Genomic DNA, 15834 nt, shown 5'->3' with positions numbered 1-15834 from the left:
ACTGCGGGGCAGCGTGCTCCGAGCCGGCGGCGAGCCCCGGCCCTGCCTGCCTTCCCCTCCGCAGCCGGATTTCAAGCGGCGCGTCCGCGCCTCCGGCTCCCGGCCGGAGCGGCCCTCGGCCCCGCCGTGCCTGGCTGTCGGGACGGAGCGCGGCCCGGCCGGCAGGCAGGAAGGTCGCTCCCGGGCGGCGCCGGGAGCGCGGACTTCCTGCCGGCGGTGCCGAGCGGAGCGAGCAGCCGTCCCCGCCTGGGCTGGAGGGGGCCGGGCCGCGGGCGGGAGCCGGCCCGGGAGCTGCCGGGGCGCGGGGCGGCGCGGCCGCAGGTCTGCTGCGGACCGGCAGAACCTGTTCGTGCCGCGGAGACGGCGCTCGCTCTTTGCCCTCGGCGCGGGGAGGTGCGCGGGCAGCCGCAGGTGGGGCGGGAGGTGCCCTGCGCACGGGCTGCAAACCCGCCGGCAGATGCGGCGGGCCTGCAGCCCAGGCACCGGCCGCCAGCAGCTCCTGCGGTCTCCCGGCCTCTGGGTGCCAGCGGGGCCGTGGCGTGAGGAGCCCCAGGCCTGACCCTGCCCTGCGGCTGCTGCGACTGCTCGCCTGGGTTCCGGCTGTCCCGCTTGGGAAAGGGAGGAGCAGCTCGTCCAGCCACTGCTCCGCTTGCGCGCACCGCCTGGGCGAGCAGGAGGGGCGGCTGCACGGCTCCTTTCTCCCCCTGCCCGGGCCCTGGGGGTGCTGGGCGCCGGCGGAGCTGTCGGCGGTAACTGGGGCGGCGTGCTGGAGAAGGAGATCGGCGAGCCCTGCCCGGAGCAGGCAGCGGAGCCGGCGTGGCCCGGGCGGCAGGCAGCTGGCTGCGTGGCAGGCGGGGGGTGAGCCGCGCCGGGCTGGCTGCTGCGGCTGCCCGGCGCCGGGAGCAGCCAGGACGGCGAGGGCTGGAAGCAGCATGTCTTAGCTGCTGCTGGTGGGGGCCCTGGGCTCCGCGTGGTGATGCGGGCCCAGCTGTAGCACCTCTGCAGCCAGGCTCCCGGGAATGGCAGCCAGGCTCGTGCCAGAGGGGACTGGGCATCAGGTCTTCACGGGGTACCGCTGGCGCGAGGGCAGAGCATCCTGCGATCTGGCTGTGCTGACTGGCGTGCTTGCTCCCGGCAGGGACGAGTCCAGCTATCCCTGGTGAGGGCGAGTGACCTCAGGGACAAGCGATGTCAGAGGCTATGGATCTGTCTTTCCTGACGGATGTAGAGAGGGATTTGATCCTGCAGGTCCTGCAGCGAGATGAGGAGCTCTGTAAAGCAGAGGAGAGGAGGATCAGGTGAGAACACGGCTGGGCCAGGTGGGCGACTCCTTTCCCTGGTTTGCTCTGGAGGGGCGAGGGCTTGCGCAGGGGGGCTGCGTGCACTGTGCTCTCGCTGGAGAGGCGGCTTCGTGCCAGGCGCGTGGCGCGGTGCAGCTCTGACTGCCCCGGGGTTTGTGTCCGAGCAGGCGCCTGAAGAACGAGCTGCTGGAGATCCGGCGCAAGGGGGCCAAGCGGGGCAGCCAGCGCTACAGCGAGCGGACGTGCGCCCGCTGCCAGCAGAGCCTGGGCCGCGTGAGCCCCAAGGCCAACACCTGCCATGGCTGCAACCACTTGGTGTGTCGGGACTGCCGTTCCTACGGCCCCAACGGCTCCTGGCGCTGCAAAGTCTGCACCAAGGAGGCGTGAGTGCACGGGGGCTGGGGGCTAAGCAGCAGGTACCTTCTGCTCCTCTTGTCCCCTTCCTCCTCCCAGTCACCCCAGCCTGACACCCCGTTGCCATTGCTTCCTCCTGCCCCTGCACAGCTGGGCTCTAGTCCAGCTCTGGGCTCTCAGCCTGGTGTGTAAGGCAGTTGTCCCTGCTGTAGCTTATTCTGGCTCTCCTGAGGTAGAAGCCCTCTATTAGGTGTTTAAAAAAAGGGGGGGGCACATCCTACTCTTGGGCCTCTTTCCTTCCCTCCTTGGTACTCTTCCCTCCTTTCTTGACTCCACATCTCACCTGTGCCCCTTGCACAGCTTGTGTTTCAAATGCCCCAGCTTTTCCCCTTTTCTCCTTTGCCTCACCTGCCCTGCAAAGCCCCTGTCTTGGGCCTGTTATTTTCCCTGGAGCAGGACCTTGTCTTTGCACAGCCACATACTGAATGTGGCCAGTCTGCCTGTGCTGTTCTTGGCCTGTTCCTGCCAGCAAGGGCAGCTGCAGGCCTGCTGTAAGGCGCTGAGGATGACTCCTCCTCACTGCCCCCTATCCTGCAGAGAGCTGAAGAAGACGACGGGTGACTGGTTCTACGACCAGAGGGTCAATCGCTTTGCCAACAGGCTGGGCAGTGACATTGTGCGACTGTCACTGCGGTACAAGTCTGGAGGTAGGGGCTGTTGGCAAGGAAATGTTGTGCAGGGAAGTGCCAGAGCTGGAGAGATCTCTCCCGCAGCAAGGCTGCTATTGCTGCTCTGTCCCTCCAGAAAGCCCCAGCTTTCTTTGGGAGTGCCGCTGCCCGGAGTGGAGTCGGCTGGGAACGCCTTCACCCCACGGCTCTGGCCTGCCCTGCCCGTGTCCTTGCCCCTTCTGACTCTTCTCTCCTTTCAGCCAGCAAGAGGGAGACAGTGGGACAAACCCTCCTGCAGAAGGCACAGCTTAGCAATACCAAAAGCTCCTCCGCAGCCCCGCAGAAGAGCCCCCAGGAGCCAAGGAAGGGGCCCAGGTGAGGAAGGGAGCCTGTTCCCACCTTGGTGTTTGCAAGCCAACAGGGACCTTCGCTTGGGCCTGTCCTCGCCCCATCTCATCCTTCCTGTTTTCTGCTCCGGTCTTGAGGTTTATGAGGGAATGGAGCAGGTCCTGTGTCTGGGAGGGTTACAGATGACCGGTCTTGGCCTGGAGGCTTTGGCTGGAGCAGTGGGTGCCGTGGAGGCAGTTTGTCTCCAGCGTTAACAAATGAGTGCTCTTTTCCTCGCTTGTGGCTCCTGCAGCTTTCTGTCCAGAGTCCCCTGCCACTCTCGCCTTTCCCTAGGCCAGGCCTGGCTGGACAGGGTGAATATTGGTCAAAGGGCTTTGGAGAAGGGGTGGATTTCTGTTGTCCCTTGTGCTCCCAACTCTAGCCCCTGCTATCCACTACAGCGATGGGAAAGAAGCTGCCACCCTGCTCTGGTGATTCATGGCACAGAAGGTCTCTCTCAGACTGGCCTCCTTGCCAGACAGGACATACTTGTGGTTTTGTTTGTCTGCAGTTTGTTTCCTGATGCCTCAGACCCTTGGGATGGCAGGAGTGACACAGAGTCTGTGGAAAACATGAGCCTGGACAGCTACAGACCTAGTCCTGGTGGCGTAGGGGGTGGTTGTAGGTAAGGGGAAGGTCTGGGCAGTTTGCCTGTGGCAATATTGGACTGGCTGAGAACGAGCACCTTCGTCTGAAGGGTGGTTTTTGTCTGATCGCCTCCTTAGTCTAATGAAGGAGAGGTTGGCTCTTCTTGCTGGGCTGAAACATTGCCCTGGGCAGGCAGGTCCTCTGCTCCTCAGGCTGGGATGCTCTAGCCTTGCTTGTGTGGCTGCTCAGAGCTTGTTGAGAGAACAGTTCCTAGCCAATACTTGGTTTCCAGCAGTGCTGCTTTTGGCTCCGTGCTGGACTGAGATAGATTATTTTTCTATGGTGTCTCCAGGAGGAACTCTCTGGATAAAGCTGCTCCCCTGAGAGAGGGAAAAGAGGTTCCTGCACCAGGAGGGCCTGCTGCATCCAGTCTGACCCTCCCTGTCCGCTCCAGACACGCGCTTCCCGCTGCTGATGGACGGGTGTGTGTCACTGCTCTTCTAAGGCTCAGCTCCATCCTGTGGGCCCTGGGACTGTGGAGCCCAAGTCCTGCTCCGCTCTGAAATAGCAAAGGCTTTTTCTTCCTAGGAGGCTTCTGTGGGAAACCGAAATAGCATGTTGGTGGATGAGCATGAAACTATATTTAAGAAGAATCCCCGGAGGGTTGTGAGACCTGCGGGTGAGAGCAGTAAAGACAAAGGGGAGACTTGTGAGCTGATCTGTGTCGGGGTGGACAGCCAGTTTTCTCTGGGCTGTGTTGTGGCTTTGGCACAGATATAAGAGGTTTGGGCAGCTCCTTGCAATGAGGGAGCAGCGGGGCTTTACTCGTCTTGTAACATGCCTCCTCACGCTGTCTTCCCGTCTCTCATGCAGATTACACCAAGTCAGTGATTGACCTGCGCCCAGAAAACTTTGTGGGTGAAAGCACCTCTTTGGGAGACAGAAGCAAATCAGTCCCTGGCCTCACCACGGAGCTGGTAAGATCCTCAGGGTGCTGTAGAGCATGAGTGTGAGGCAGAGAAGCTGGCTGTGGGTGGCCTGTACCCAGCCTCCTTGGCGCTCTCCATATGGGTGGCTTTTTTCCATGATTGCAGGATGAAGAGGAGGAAGACATTGATAACCTCGTGGAGATCCATCGCCAGAGGGTGGCCCAGGGTAGCATGCGCAGCGGCACGTCCTCAGTGAGTCTCTGTGGCTCAGCCACACTCTCCCTCCCCTTGTGATGTTCCAGGAAGAAGACATGGAGAAGGATGGCTCTGGCTCGTTGTAGGAGGGAGGCAGGGCTGGCTGCACCCAGGATGCAGAGGCAAGAACGCTGGGCACAGAAGCTTGGTCCCTTTCCGTGGAATTTAAAAATATGGAGGCCCAGCTATTTCCCATGGAGCCTGAATACGAGTGAAAGATGCTTGGTCACTAACTGCAGCCAAGAAGGGCTGGGGTCGGGTTGGAGAGGGATTGGGAAGTGCTGCTGTGTAGAGGAAGCCTTGGGTATGGTGCTTTGTAGCCTTACAGGGAGGAGCTGCCTGAGGAGAAAGAGGGGAGGCCAAAGCTGCCTGGGTTCAAGCCTGCCGTGTCTTCCAGAGCACGCTGGGGAGCATGGTCAGCATTTACAGTGAGGCCGGCGACTTCGGGAACATCGCAGTCACGGGGGGGATCTCCTTTTCCCTGAGCTACGAGCCCAAGACACAGACCTTGTTCATTCACGTGAAGGAGTGCCGCCAGCTGGCCTACGGCGACGAGGCCAAGAAGCGCTCCAACCCGTGAGAGCTGGGAGGCCAACGGCGGGGCAAGCCAGGGAGGGGCAGGACGGGGGGCTGTGTGGGGTGTGGGCTCTGGGCACGAGGCACCCAGGGGAGCTGGGAGCGGTAACTGGGGGGCATTGGCAAGGCAGGAGGTCTGGGCTTGTGCTGGGGTGCAAGGGTGCGATGCGGGCTAGTTCTGGGGAGACCCTGGTGAAACGCTTCTTGCTCCTCCCTTAGATACGTGAAGACCTATCTCTTGCCTGACAAGTCTCGACAAGGGAAACGAAAGACAACCATCAAACGCAACACTATAAACCCCCTGTACAATGAGCTGCTGAAAGTGAGTGGACGTGAGCTGGAGGAAGGATGCAATCATCTTCAGGCCCCTTCTTCCCCTCTGTTGGAGGATGGGCAGATGCTCAGCCACTGGGGACACAGCTTGAATCATTATGCAACAAGTTGTCCTCTGCCTCTAACCCTTGGTTCAGCCCTTATTCCCCTGGCAAAGGAGGAGCAGCCTCCTGCTCCAAGGCTGTGGCCACCAGCAGGGAATGAGCTCCAAACCCTGAAGAGATGGAGGCTCTGTGTCCAGGCATGGTGCCCTGAAACCTAGAAAACACCATTCTGGCCTGAATCGCTGCTTGACTGTCACTGTGGTGTCAAGGTCTTGGCTGCCGCGGTGGTGTGGGGGCACAGCTGAAGCTGTGAACCTGTGTGTCTCTTCCAACCTGAGGTCTTGCCTCTGCTGGCATTCCCCAGAGCAGTTACCTTCTGTTTAGCCCAGCAAGCTGCCCTTGCTTTCCCTTGGGAAAGGCTCCTTACTGCAAGGCCCTTGCAGCCTGTTTATGTTAGTGGGGAGGGCAGCACAGCTGCAGAAGCAGAGATAAGCTCAGAGAAGCTGAGCCCCAGTAGCAGAAGCTTTTGGTGCTGCCCTTTGCGTTCCCAGTCCCAGCTGCGGCTGGCGCAGGGTGTGTAGGAAAGGCTGGCCTCCTTCGCCAAACCATGCTGTGCAGAGGCAGTCCAGAGGTCAGGCACTCTCTGGACAGGAAGTGGGACCTGGAAAGCATAGTTTGGTTTCCAGTCTCTTGTGGCTCAGGAGCCGCAGCCCCTGAGCTTGCTGAGGTCTTATGCCCTGACCACCTGAGGCTTAGTGGGCTGACAGAGCTTTGCTTGTGGTAGGATGGAGCGAAGTGGTCGAGTGCTATGAGTCCTGACCCTGGCTCTGCATGGGCTCCGAGGACGGCTCACCGAAAGGGCATGTGCTCTTACAGAAAGAGCTGCTGTCCTGGGACTTTGAGCTTTCAGCAAGCTAGAAGAGGAAGACAGTCTGCTATGAGCCTCAGTTGCCTCTCAGGCCTTTCTCCCTTTCTGTTTGAGGACTGCAGGCTGTCTGCAGTGCCCGCTGTGCACTGACAGCGTATGCTGCCTGTACCCTGCCTGGCACTGCCCGCTGTGAGGAAGCTGCCAGGCAAAGCCCTGCCTGTGGCAGTAGTCCAGATGCTGTGGAGGAACCCAGAAAATGGTGGAATAGCAGAGCCTGAGAGCACCATCTGTCTTTGGTCCTGGGGAAGCTCCAAGCACAGTCCTGGAAGCTATCACCTGTGGGTTTTTTTTTCTGTCTTTCGTTGTAGTATGAGATTAGTAAGTCCCTCCTGCTTGCGAGGACACTGCAGTTCTCAGTCTGGCACCACGATCGCTTTGGCCGAAACACGTTCCTGGGGGAGGTGGAGATCCCAATGGATTCCTGGAACTTCGACAGCCACCTAGAGGAGTTTCTCCCCCTGCATGGCAAGGTACTGACCCTGTAGCCCTAGCATCCACCTGCCTGCAATAACGTCCTTTGTGGGACTCCAGTGTGGAAGAGAGAAACTCCTGTTTTGCTATCTGTTGCTGCTGTGATAGGGCTTTCTCACAGACCTTTATGTCCTTTGTAGTGTCACTCTTGCATGCCCTTAGTTGGGGGGCAGAGTCTGAGTGCTACTGCAAGGCTTGTGCCAAATTAAACCTGTGGAGAGATGAAGACCCTAACCCAGATATCCGTACTGTCGTAGTAAAGAAAGCGGAGCTTCTGTGCGAGTCTGGCTTCCCTTCTTCATAGAAGTCTTCTCAGTATATCTCCTGTGGGATGTCAGATATTGTAATTCTGCTTGCTTGGTTACTCCCAGACTGCAGCTCTTTCCCTCTCTCTGACCCAGCAAGGAAGAATTTAAGCCAATTTCAGGAAAGCAGATGGGGGAAACTGGATTCAGCATCCTGCTGGGGGCTGCAGAACAGGGTAGTAGGAGGCTGTAGCCTCTGACATTGTGTAGTTGTGTTGCGACAGCAGATACTTCTGCTGCTGGAGTTACATGGGAGTCTGGTTTTCTTGACTAGCTTGAGTATTGCAACCTCTAACCTCTGTGCTGCTGGAGCTCAAGCAACTTGTGGTGGCTGAGCTAAATGGGGTTTCCCAAGGGTTGTCAGGACAGCATCCCAGAGGAGCTGGTTCCTGAGTCTGATGTAGTGATTACTGGAGAGGGTCTGCAGATATTTGTGCTGGCTGAGCCAGCTCTAGAAGAAACCAAACCTTTTGGCCAAGTGTGAGTACTTTGCTCTGTGCAGACCAAGGCTGTTGCTGCATTCTCTTTGGCTTCTCTAATAGTGCTGTGATAATCCAGCCATTGCTTCTTTGCAGATTGGGACTGATGCTGCTGGCCTCCACCAGTACAAAGGGGAGCTGGTTGTCTCCATGAAATACATCCCGTCTCCCAAGCATCCTGGGGCTGGGAATGGCAGGAAGGGTGAGTGGTGGAACACTAAGATTTCTGCAATTTCTGGGGTTATTCAGTGCTCTCGACTGTCTCCCACAGAAAGTTCCCATCTCCAGACACCTAGCAGCCTCATGGAAACTGCTTGTGGCCACATAGGAAGCTGGTTCTGGGTGGGTTTCTTGGGTTGCAACACTTGAATTTTCTCTTCTGAAACATCTGCAAGCAGCTGGCTGCTCTGGGTCACTGCAGGTCTCACTCCACTCGGGCTGGCTGTGTGGTTCCAGTGTTTTCCTGCATCTGAATCAGATTTGTGAGTGCTCTTCCCTGTACCCAGGTGAACTGTTAGGTCCTGTCTTGAGTGACTTGAGCCTTTGTCTCAACAGCCAGGGCCAGTAGGGGAGGAGGCAGGAGGAGTTTTCACCTGTGATCTGTATCTGCCTTGGAGGTGAAGGCTGTTTTGCAGGACTTTTCAGGAAGGAAGCTGTGGCCAAAATCGGGGTTAATCCAAACTTGCTGTGTTGGGGCTCTTTCAGGCAAAATTGGAGAAGGTGGTGAGCTCCAGGTCTGGATCAAAGAAGCCAAGAACCTCACAGCTGTCAAATCTGGGGGGACATCAGACAGCTTTGTGAAGGGGTGAGTGTGGGTACCGGGTTAAGAAGTGGGGAAGGGAGGCTGAGGAAGATGTGAGTTAAAAGTATTGTCCTCCCTGATTGCATCCCAGGGAAATTCCTAGAACTGGCGTGGAGATTGAAGGGAGGGAGTTAGTCTCTCCATTAGCTGTCCTATGCTGTCTGTGTTTTCACTCTGAAAGTCACTGTCTGCCAGTCTCTTTCTGGAGACAAGGAGCTGTTGGTAACACACTGTTGGTTTTTGTCTACCTGAGAGGAGCTGCTCAGGGTCTGCGAGGTCTGTGGGTTGTTCAGTATGGTCTGACACGTGTGGGTCCCCTGAGCAGGAGAGACGAGATGGATGTGCTCTTCCCGTGGACTTGGCTTTCTATCCAGGCTAGTAGGGCCATGAGCCAGAGCTGGGTCCTCAAGGAGCTGCCATCCAGTTGTCTTAGCTGAAGTTGCTCATGCAACCAGGCAACTGCGACTTGGGCTGTGCTGGGGCATGAGGGGTCTCAGCTGTGTCTCCAGTGCTAAGGCTGCTCTGTTGGTCCTGTCTGTAGACAGGCATGTGTTGGGGAAGCACATGAGGTAAAGTGGGGGTAGGTAGAGCAACCTCTTGCCCTGAGTGCTTGTAGTCTGCTGAGCTGCTTAAGGAGTTGAGGCAGAGACCCAACTCCCTCCAGGCCATGTTATTCCTTCTTTTCAGACCACACTAGGGAAGGTGGGACCCGGGCCTGGTCCCTGTGGGGCTGAGGGCAAGCATCAGGCCTAGCTGCCTCAGCTCCTGAGGGAGAAGGTGGCTGTTGTTGGGGGTACAAGTTCTGAAGGGACTGTTTCCTCAGCTACCTCCTGCCACATAAAAACAAGGCCTCCAAGAGGAAGACTCCTGTGGTGAAGAAGACTCTGAACCCTCATTACAACCACACCTTTGTCTATAATGGCATCAGTCCAGAGGACCTGCAGCACATCTGCCTGGAGCTGACAGTCTGGGACCGGGAGCCACTGTCCAGCAATGACTTCCTGGGAGGCGTTCGCTTGGGTGTGGGGAATGGTGAGGACCCCGGGGATGCTGCTCCCAGGAGACAGCTGGGATCTGCAGCAGGCTTTTGGGGGCATAAGGAAGACTAAAGCCTGCAGTCCTGATGGGACATGGAGATGCCCCATGTATTGCGTATCTCTATGTATCTCAAACCTTTGGGACAAGCATCCTTGCCTGGGGCTGCCTTTGTGCTGTAGGGAGGCTGTTCCTGTGCAGATGCTTACAGTAACCTGTCTGTCACCTTTCTCCAAGGCATGAGCAATGGGCAGGCTGTGGACTGGATGGACTCCACAGGTGAGGAGCTGAACCTGTGGCAGAAGATGTGCCAGTACCCAGGCTCATGGGCAGAAGGGACGCTCCAGCTGCGTTCCACCATGGCAAAGCTAAGGCCTTAGGCACGGGCACCAGGATTGACCCTACAGGTGACACAGGCACTCTGGAGGTGTCGTCACAGCATGGCCAAAGGCCAAGGCCACCCAGAGATGCCAAATTATTTTATTTTTTTTCTATATTTTAATAAACGTGATCTTCCCTATAAAGAGGCTTGGGCAGAAATGCTTCTTGGGTTCAGCTTGTTTTATTTTAAAGGGTTTTCCTTCTGTCTTAGAATCTGGACTGAATTTGAGTTCTTGTGGGACTTTCCCTTCTTTTTTTTTCCCACAAAGTGCTTTGAAATGTGTGGTGGTTTGGGGTTTTTGTTTGTTTTTTGTTTCTTTTTCTTCCTCCTTCCACCCCCTTTGTTTCACAATCTGCCCCCTCCTCGTCTCCTCCACCCTCCTGCCACAGGAGGCCACTGCCACAAGGACCATGCTGGTTGAGGGAGCAGTGACCGTTCCCGGTAGCGGGCCTGGATGGGAGCGGTGTCGGCGCCTTGCAGGACAAGACGCGCAGGGTCAGCGGGTGTGTGGTGGGCTCTAGAGCTGGGGGCTGCCGAGGGAGGGCAGTGGCGATGTGGGGTGGCGTTGCGCCGTCTGCTGTGGGCAGCAGCCCTGTTTTCTGCACGCAGAATTAGCTTCTGGTGCCTCTCTGATGCAACATGCTCCTAGCGCTGACTTTTTATACAAATTTATTCATGTCAAGTTAATATTCTACTGCCAGAACAGTTCTCAGGAAGAGCGCCACGTTGCTGGGTGGAAGGAGAGGCAAACGGTAGGGTGCGATTACGATCTGTTAGAGGTGATTTGTGCACTTGAGCGTTTGCTACTGCGTCTCTGAGCGTGGGGCCATCTGCTCCCAACAGAGGCTTTCCGCCGGCGCTGGCTCCGGCAGGACGCTGGCAGCAGCACCCGGCCGGCTGGCGGGGGCCGACCCCCGGGCGACGAGGAGGCACGTTCGGGTTGCGCACGGGGCGGGCACGGCCGAGAGCAGGGCGAAGCCGCTGCGCGAGGTTTCCGCRGCTCGGCCGGGGCCGGGGCCCCTCTCCCGCGCCAGGCAGCTCCGGCAGCTCCCGATGCTCCCAGCTGCTTAGCAGCGCGGCCCCGGCCTGCTGCTGCTCCCACCCCGCCTGAGACTGGCCCTCCTCCCCCCCCGAAGCCCTCGGCGCCCTGGTCCTCCTCTACAGCGGGCGACTAGAAAAGCAGAAGGGAATTYGTCCGTTCTCGAGGCCGGGCCGGCGGAGGGTCGGCCCGGGCCCGCCGCGCCGCCTCACTCGCAGGCGTCCCCGCTCTGCGCCCGCTGCGCCGCCTCCTGCGGGCTCAGCAGGTAGGTGTCGATGAAGTCGAAGAGCTCCTCGGGGCCGACGGGCAGGATGTAGCGCTCGCGGTCGGTGCCCGCCTTGTCCAGCAGCACCGCGTTGAAGAGCGAGCGGGAGAGGTGCAGGAACTGCCTGGGGGGGGCGGAGGCGGAGGGAAGCTGGCCGGGGGCCGCGGCGAGCCTSCCCCCGGCCCCCACGCCCGTGCTCAGGCCCTCCTGAGCGTGGTGGGCTCGCACCTCGTCCGCAGGTTTCTGTGCTGCCAGSATGGCTTGGGGCCCCGACGGTGCGCCAGCGGTGTCCCAACATCGCGTGCGACCCCCCCTACCCCCCAAGTACGGCAGGGAAAGGGGGTCCTGAGCGCTGGGCTGCCGGCGACGCGCCCCCCACCCGCCCGCGCCGCCGGAGTCACGCCGCGCCCCGCTTCTCCCCAAAGCGCTGCCCCGGCCTCCCAGGAGGGGCTGGTCCCGCGGCCGCGGCGCGCCCCCGCCCCGTGGCCCCGCACCTGAGCTCCTCGATGATGCCCGCGGAGAGCTGGTGCTCCCGGATGCGGCCCACCTCGTGCGGGGGCTGCCCCACCAGCTCCACGACGGTGACGTGCCGCAGGTCCAGCCCGCAGGCGGCTTGCTGCGGAGGCGGCCGGCGGTGAGGGCGGCGCGGGCGGCAAAGCCGGGGCGGGGGGCGGGAGAGGAGAGGGGGCCTCACCTGCAGCATGGAGATCTGCATCTTGTAGTAGCGGTTGGCGGGGTCGGGGGCTGAGACGACGAGGAGCCGGCGTTTCTCGAAGAACTGATCCAGCAGGCTGGCGGCCGAGTTCACGCGCGTGTTGATCTGCATGGCTGGGGCGGGAGGCGGCGGCGTGAGCGCCGGCAGCGCCGGGAGGGCCGCGCGCGCCGCCGCGCCGAGCGCCTTACGCGTGCACACGGGCGCCGAGCCGGTCCACTGCTGGCTGGACTGGCAGACGCGCAGGGACGTGCCCTGGCGCTCGTAGCCGCCGTCGCACAGGTACTCGCAGGTGGCCCCGTAGTTGTTGCCGGCGGAGGTGCAGGAGAGGTAGCCGTGCTGCGGCGGCTTCAGGACGGGGCAGCGGCGCACTGCGGGGCGGGCGGCGGGTGAGGGCGGCGGGCGCGGGGTGCGGGCACGGCCCCGGCCCCGGCGAGCCCCCCGCTTCACCTTGCACGCGCACGCTGAACTTGCAGCTGGCCCGGTTGTACGCCTGGTCGTGCGCCGTGTAGCGGATCACGTGCTCCCCTTCGGCGAACTCGGAGCCCGGCTCGGGGCCCCGCAGCGTCACCCTGCGCCCCGGGACGGGTTCCCCGGTGAGGGCCCCCCCCGATCGCCCCGCGCCGGGGCAGCCGCGGGGGGCCCGGGGCGGCCGCGGGGGGCCCGGGGCGCTCACCGCTTGATGACGCCGTCGGCGGAGTCCTTGGCGCGCGGAGGGTCCCAGTACACCGTGGCGGTCAGCTTGCCCGGCTCCGCTATCCGCTCGCGCGAGTCCGGGCAGCGGATCTTGGGGGGCTCCACATCTGCCCGCGGGAGGGGAGAGGGAGCTCGGGGAGCCCGCGTGCCTGGGCGCGGGGGGGTCAGGGCTTACCTGCGCACAGCGGCTCGCTCCCGCTCCAGCGCCCGTCCTCCAGGCACGTGCGGCTCCGGTCGCCCTCCAGCTGGTAGCCGGGCAGGCAGGCGTAGTCGCAGCGGGAGTCCATCAGCACGCCGGCCGAGCAGGCGTAGGAGCCCCGCGGCAGCGCCGGCAGCACGTGGCACCGGATTTCTGGGCCGGGAGAGAGCAGAGAGGGCAGGGAAGCGGCGGCGGCGGCGGGCAGCGCGCGGGGCCGGCGGCGCGGCACTCACGTCGGCAGTAGGCCATGCCGGACCAGCGGCGGCTGGGCAGGCAGTGCACGGCGCTGCGCCCCACCAGCCGGTAGCCGCGGGCGCAGCTCAGCTCGCAGCGGGCGCCCAGGCTGCTGCGGTAYGCGCCGCCCCACGGCGAGTAGCAGGCGGCCTCTCCGCGGTGCACGGTGAGCGGGGCGCACCACTGGGGCACTGCGGGGCACAGCGGCGGTCAGCGGGGCGGCCGGCCCCCGCCTGCCCCCCGCCCGCACGCCTGGCTCGGGGGTGCTGCTACCTCGCCGGTAGTCCAGGGCGGGCTCGGCCGGCGGCTCCTCCGCGTACACCTCGTTGGCGTGGCTCTCGGCGGCGTAGTAGCCGGACCCTGGGCAGGCGAGAGGGCTCAGTGCAGCGGCGGCGCGATGCCTGCCCGCCCGCGGAGCGGCCCCCGGCGAGCGGGGACCCTGCGGCGGGCGCCCAACGCCGAGCCCCGGCGCCCGCGGCATGGCACGGCACGGCACGGCACGGCCGGTCGGGCCGGCCGCGACATTCCCCGGTGCTGAGCTCACGTTTCCGCTGGATTTCCGCCCCCCGGCCCCGCACAGCGGTTTTCCTTTAGCCTGGAAAAGGGGCGCCGGGCGCTGCTGCGCCGCCCGGCAGCTCCCAGCTCCTCTTTGCCCCCGCTCCTGTTTTTGGGAAGGGGGGGACTGTGTAAGCTGAGGCCGATCCAAGCAGCAGCCTCTCCGTCACGTGGAGGAAACTTCGTTGCAAATCTTTCCTACGCGAACTTTGCACAGAGCRACTCCCCAGCGCTTCCCACAAGCTGCACTAAGTCGCCCACTCGTTTCCACAAAGCCTTTTATCCCGCCGTCCTTCCCGCGCCGGCCGGCGCCAAAGAAACAGAGCCGCCTCCGGGCAGCGGAGCCACCTCCGGGGAGCGGAGCGGAGCAGCCGGGGAGGCGTGGGGGGCCGCGGCGGGGAGCGGGGCTGCTGCAGCCCCGCCGGCCCTGCCCGCAGTCCCGCGGGCGGCTGCCTTCCCGGGGGGCTGCCGAGCCGAGCCGAGCCGAGCCGGGGCTGCGGACGTGCTCCTGCGCTGTGGACGTGCCCCTCCGCTGCAGACGCTGCTGTTGGGCTGCACAGGTTCCCTTTGCGTCGCGAACGGCGCCTTTGCGTCCTCAGCTGGCGCCGGCTCGCAGCCAGGCTGAACCGGGCTGCAGGCAGCRGCACCTGGCAGCACAGCAAGCAGAGGAGAAACGAGCAGGGAGGGGAGAAGCGCCCCGCAAAGAGCAGGGCGAGGGCTCACGTCTGGGCTGAGCCGGGGAGCCGGATCCGTCCCCGGCGCGCGGCGGCCGGCCGGCCGGGACGCCGCGGCTCCCCAGCCGCCGCCGCGAGCCTTGCCGGGCTGGCCGGCCGTGGAGGCTTTGGGTCCGAGCGCTCCGCGCAGCCGTCCAGGCAAACATCTGCCGGCCGATGGCTCCGCTGGGAGCAGGGAGGCAACGGAAAAGTGCGGCCTCCGCAAGAGGAGAGGTTAGTTATTCCCTCACCCCTGGACGCTGCCCAGCCCCACGGCTGCGTCTCCTCTCCTCCGCGGTGCTGATGCTCTCCCCGGCGTCGCCGCATCCTTCCCGCCCGGCGCGAGCCCCCGAACCGGGACCCTCGCGGGCAGCTAGCCCGGGGGAGCCGCCGGCCCCGCGCGCCGCAGCACTCACCTTCGTGCCACGTGGATGACACCAGCCGGGTGAGGAAGACCAGGAGGACGGGGGCCGCCTCCTGCGCCATGCCGGGGGGCAGCGGGCCGGGGGGCAGCCCAGCCTGCCGGGCGCCGCCGCTCCGGGGCCCGGAGGCAGCCGAGGGCCCGCTGCAAGTGCCGGGACGGGCTTTAAGCAGGAGCAGCCCCGCTGTCGCCTCGTCGCCGCTCGGACGTGCTGCGCTGCTGCTTGGCTGCGCTGCCCGGGCTGAGCAAACCTCCTTTCCCCCTCCGCTGCCTATCCCAAACATTCAAAAGGCATGAGTCAGGCCCTTCGAAACGATGCGATTCTCAAAAAAAAAAAATAAATTGCAGGATTGCTTCTTTTTTAATATACCTTCTGCTTTCTCGTGTGGCTTTAAGAGCTTGTCGGATTTTTCTTTGCAACCAGGAAAGCCAGACRCCTCTTTTCAAGCAAGAAACCGTAGAAGAGCCTCTCCCGCCCCTGCCAGACTCCTGGAATGGGAGCTCYGGAGACGGGAGCCTGAGGACAAAACCACAGCGATCAGGACCCCTTTTTTTCCACCAGTCAAGGGCTTGCGTACRCAGCACTAGCCCTGGCTGAAATGAGAAAGGAGAAACCTTGCCACAAACTCTGCAGCTGGAAACGAGTCCCAAGCCAAACAGTTCCAGCCTGGGCCCCTTTTCCAGCTGAAATCCAGCCCCTGTCAGGCAGAGGTAATAAACTCCATTTATTAGCATCCCCGAGYCCCGTTCTCCACCGCGCGGCGCCTTACGGAGTAAGTACAAGAGGAGCTGGATCCGTCCAGCAGTCTGTGTGCAGAGTACGGGACTGCGCAAGGCGGAGGGAAGCGGGATCCAAGCACGGCGCGAGCAGGTACAGCCGGGCGAGGAGCGGCGCCCGCCTGAGCGCGCCAATTCCGCAGAGGCCGGGCTGGGTAAACACGCGAATTAATGACACAGCTGTCCGCRGCGAGCGGGGCCTGCCGCTTCCAGGCCTCCTCGTGGGGTTTGTTTGCTGTCTGGGCGCCGGCGGGGAGCACGCAGCGGCCGGGGAGGACGCTCGGGACAAGGGGCAGGGCTGGGACGTGGGGCAGGATAAGGGGACGGGGGCAGCACAGGCTGGGACGTGGGGCAGGATGCGGGTGACATGGGGCAGGGCTGGGACA

General features: G+C 62.4%; 3 protein-coding genes across 6 annotated transcripts in view; 2 read left to right on the top strand and 1 right to left on the bottom strand.

The window, feature by feature from the left end:
- Positions 1–1219, top strand: part of TYW2 (tRNA wybutosine-synthesizing protein 2) — a 5963-nt gene extending 4744 nt beyond the window's left edge. Inside the window, exon 7 of the mRNA XM_085325555.1 lies at positions 1139–1219. Coding sequence (XP_085181681.1) covers positions 1139–1163 — 25 coding nt within the window. The 3' untranslated portion in view covers positions 1164–1219. The remainder of the gene's footprint in view (positions 1–1138) is intronic.
- SYTL4 (synaptotagmin like 4) lies at positions 1189–9998 on the top strand. 2 transcript variants are annotated; one of them, XM_085325550.1, is made up of 16 exons: positions 1189–1298; positions 1469–1684; positions 2253–2362; positions 2584–2698; positions 3222–3335; positions 3651–3780; positions 3887–3977; positions 4172–4275; positions 4393–4479; positions 4880–5058; positions 5278–5380; positions 6672–6833; positions 7715–7820; positions 8324–8423; positions 9244–9452; positions 9693–9998. In XM_085325550.1, the coding sequence occupies exons 1-16, from the start codon at positions 1189–1191 to the stop codon at positions 9833–9835; spliced, it is 2079 nt and encodes a 692-aa protein (XP_085181676.1). In that variant the 3' UTR covers positions 9836–9998. The 2 variants fall into 2 exon arrangements, with proteins under 2 accessions (XP_085181676.1, XP_085181677.1); XM_085325551.1 differs by lacking the exon at positions 3222–3335.
- Positions 9999–10489: 491 nt separating this feature from the next.
- SRPX2 (sushi repeat containing protein X-linked 2) lies at positions 10490–15661 on the bottom strand. Of its 3 annotated transcripts, none has more exons than XM_085325553.1 (12): positions 15442–15661; positions 15042–15188; positions 14667–14942; positions 13256–13342; positions 12982–13173; positions 12725–12901; positions 12530–12656; positions 12304–12425; positions 12045–12224; positions 11836–11969; positions 11636–11757; positions 10490–11265 (listed from the first exon to the last, which is right to left on the bottom strand). In XM_085325553.1, the coding sequence occupies exons 3-12, from the start codon at positions 14734–14736 to the stop codon at positions 11085–11087; spliced, it is 1392 nt and encodes a 463-aa protein (XP_085181679.1). In that variant the 5' UTR covers positions 14737–14942; positions 15042–15188; positions 15442–15661; the 3' UTR covers positions 10490–11084. The 3 variants fall into 3 exon arrangements, with proteins under 3 accessions (XP_085181679.1, XP_085181680.1, XP_085181678.1); XM_085325554.1 differs by lacking the exon at positions 15442–15661 and adding an exon at positions 15287–15317; XM_085325552.1 differs by lacking the exons at positions 14667–14942; positions 15042–15188; positions 15442–15661 and having other exon boundaries at positions 13256–13467.
- Between the last annotated feature and the right edge of the window lie 173 nt (positions 15662–15834).

This window comes from Rhea americana, unplaced genomic scaffold, assembly GCF_003343005.1.
Source record: "Rhea americana isolate MKP2758 unplaced genomic scaffold, rheAme1 scaffold_98, whole genome shotgun sequence".
In the NCBI taxonomy this organism is placed as follows: Eukaryota; Metazoa; Chordata; class Aves; order Rheiformes; family Rheidae; genus Rhea; species Rhea americana.
Note: the sequence above shows the minus strand (reverse complement) of the source record. Positions and strands in the feature narration are given on the sequence as shown.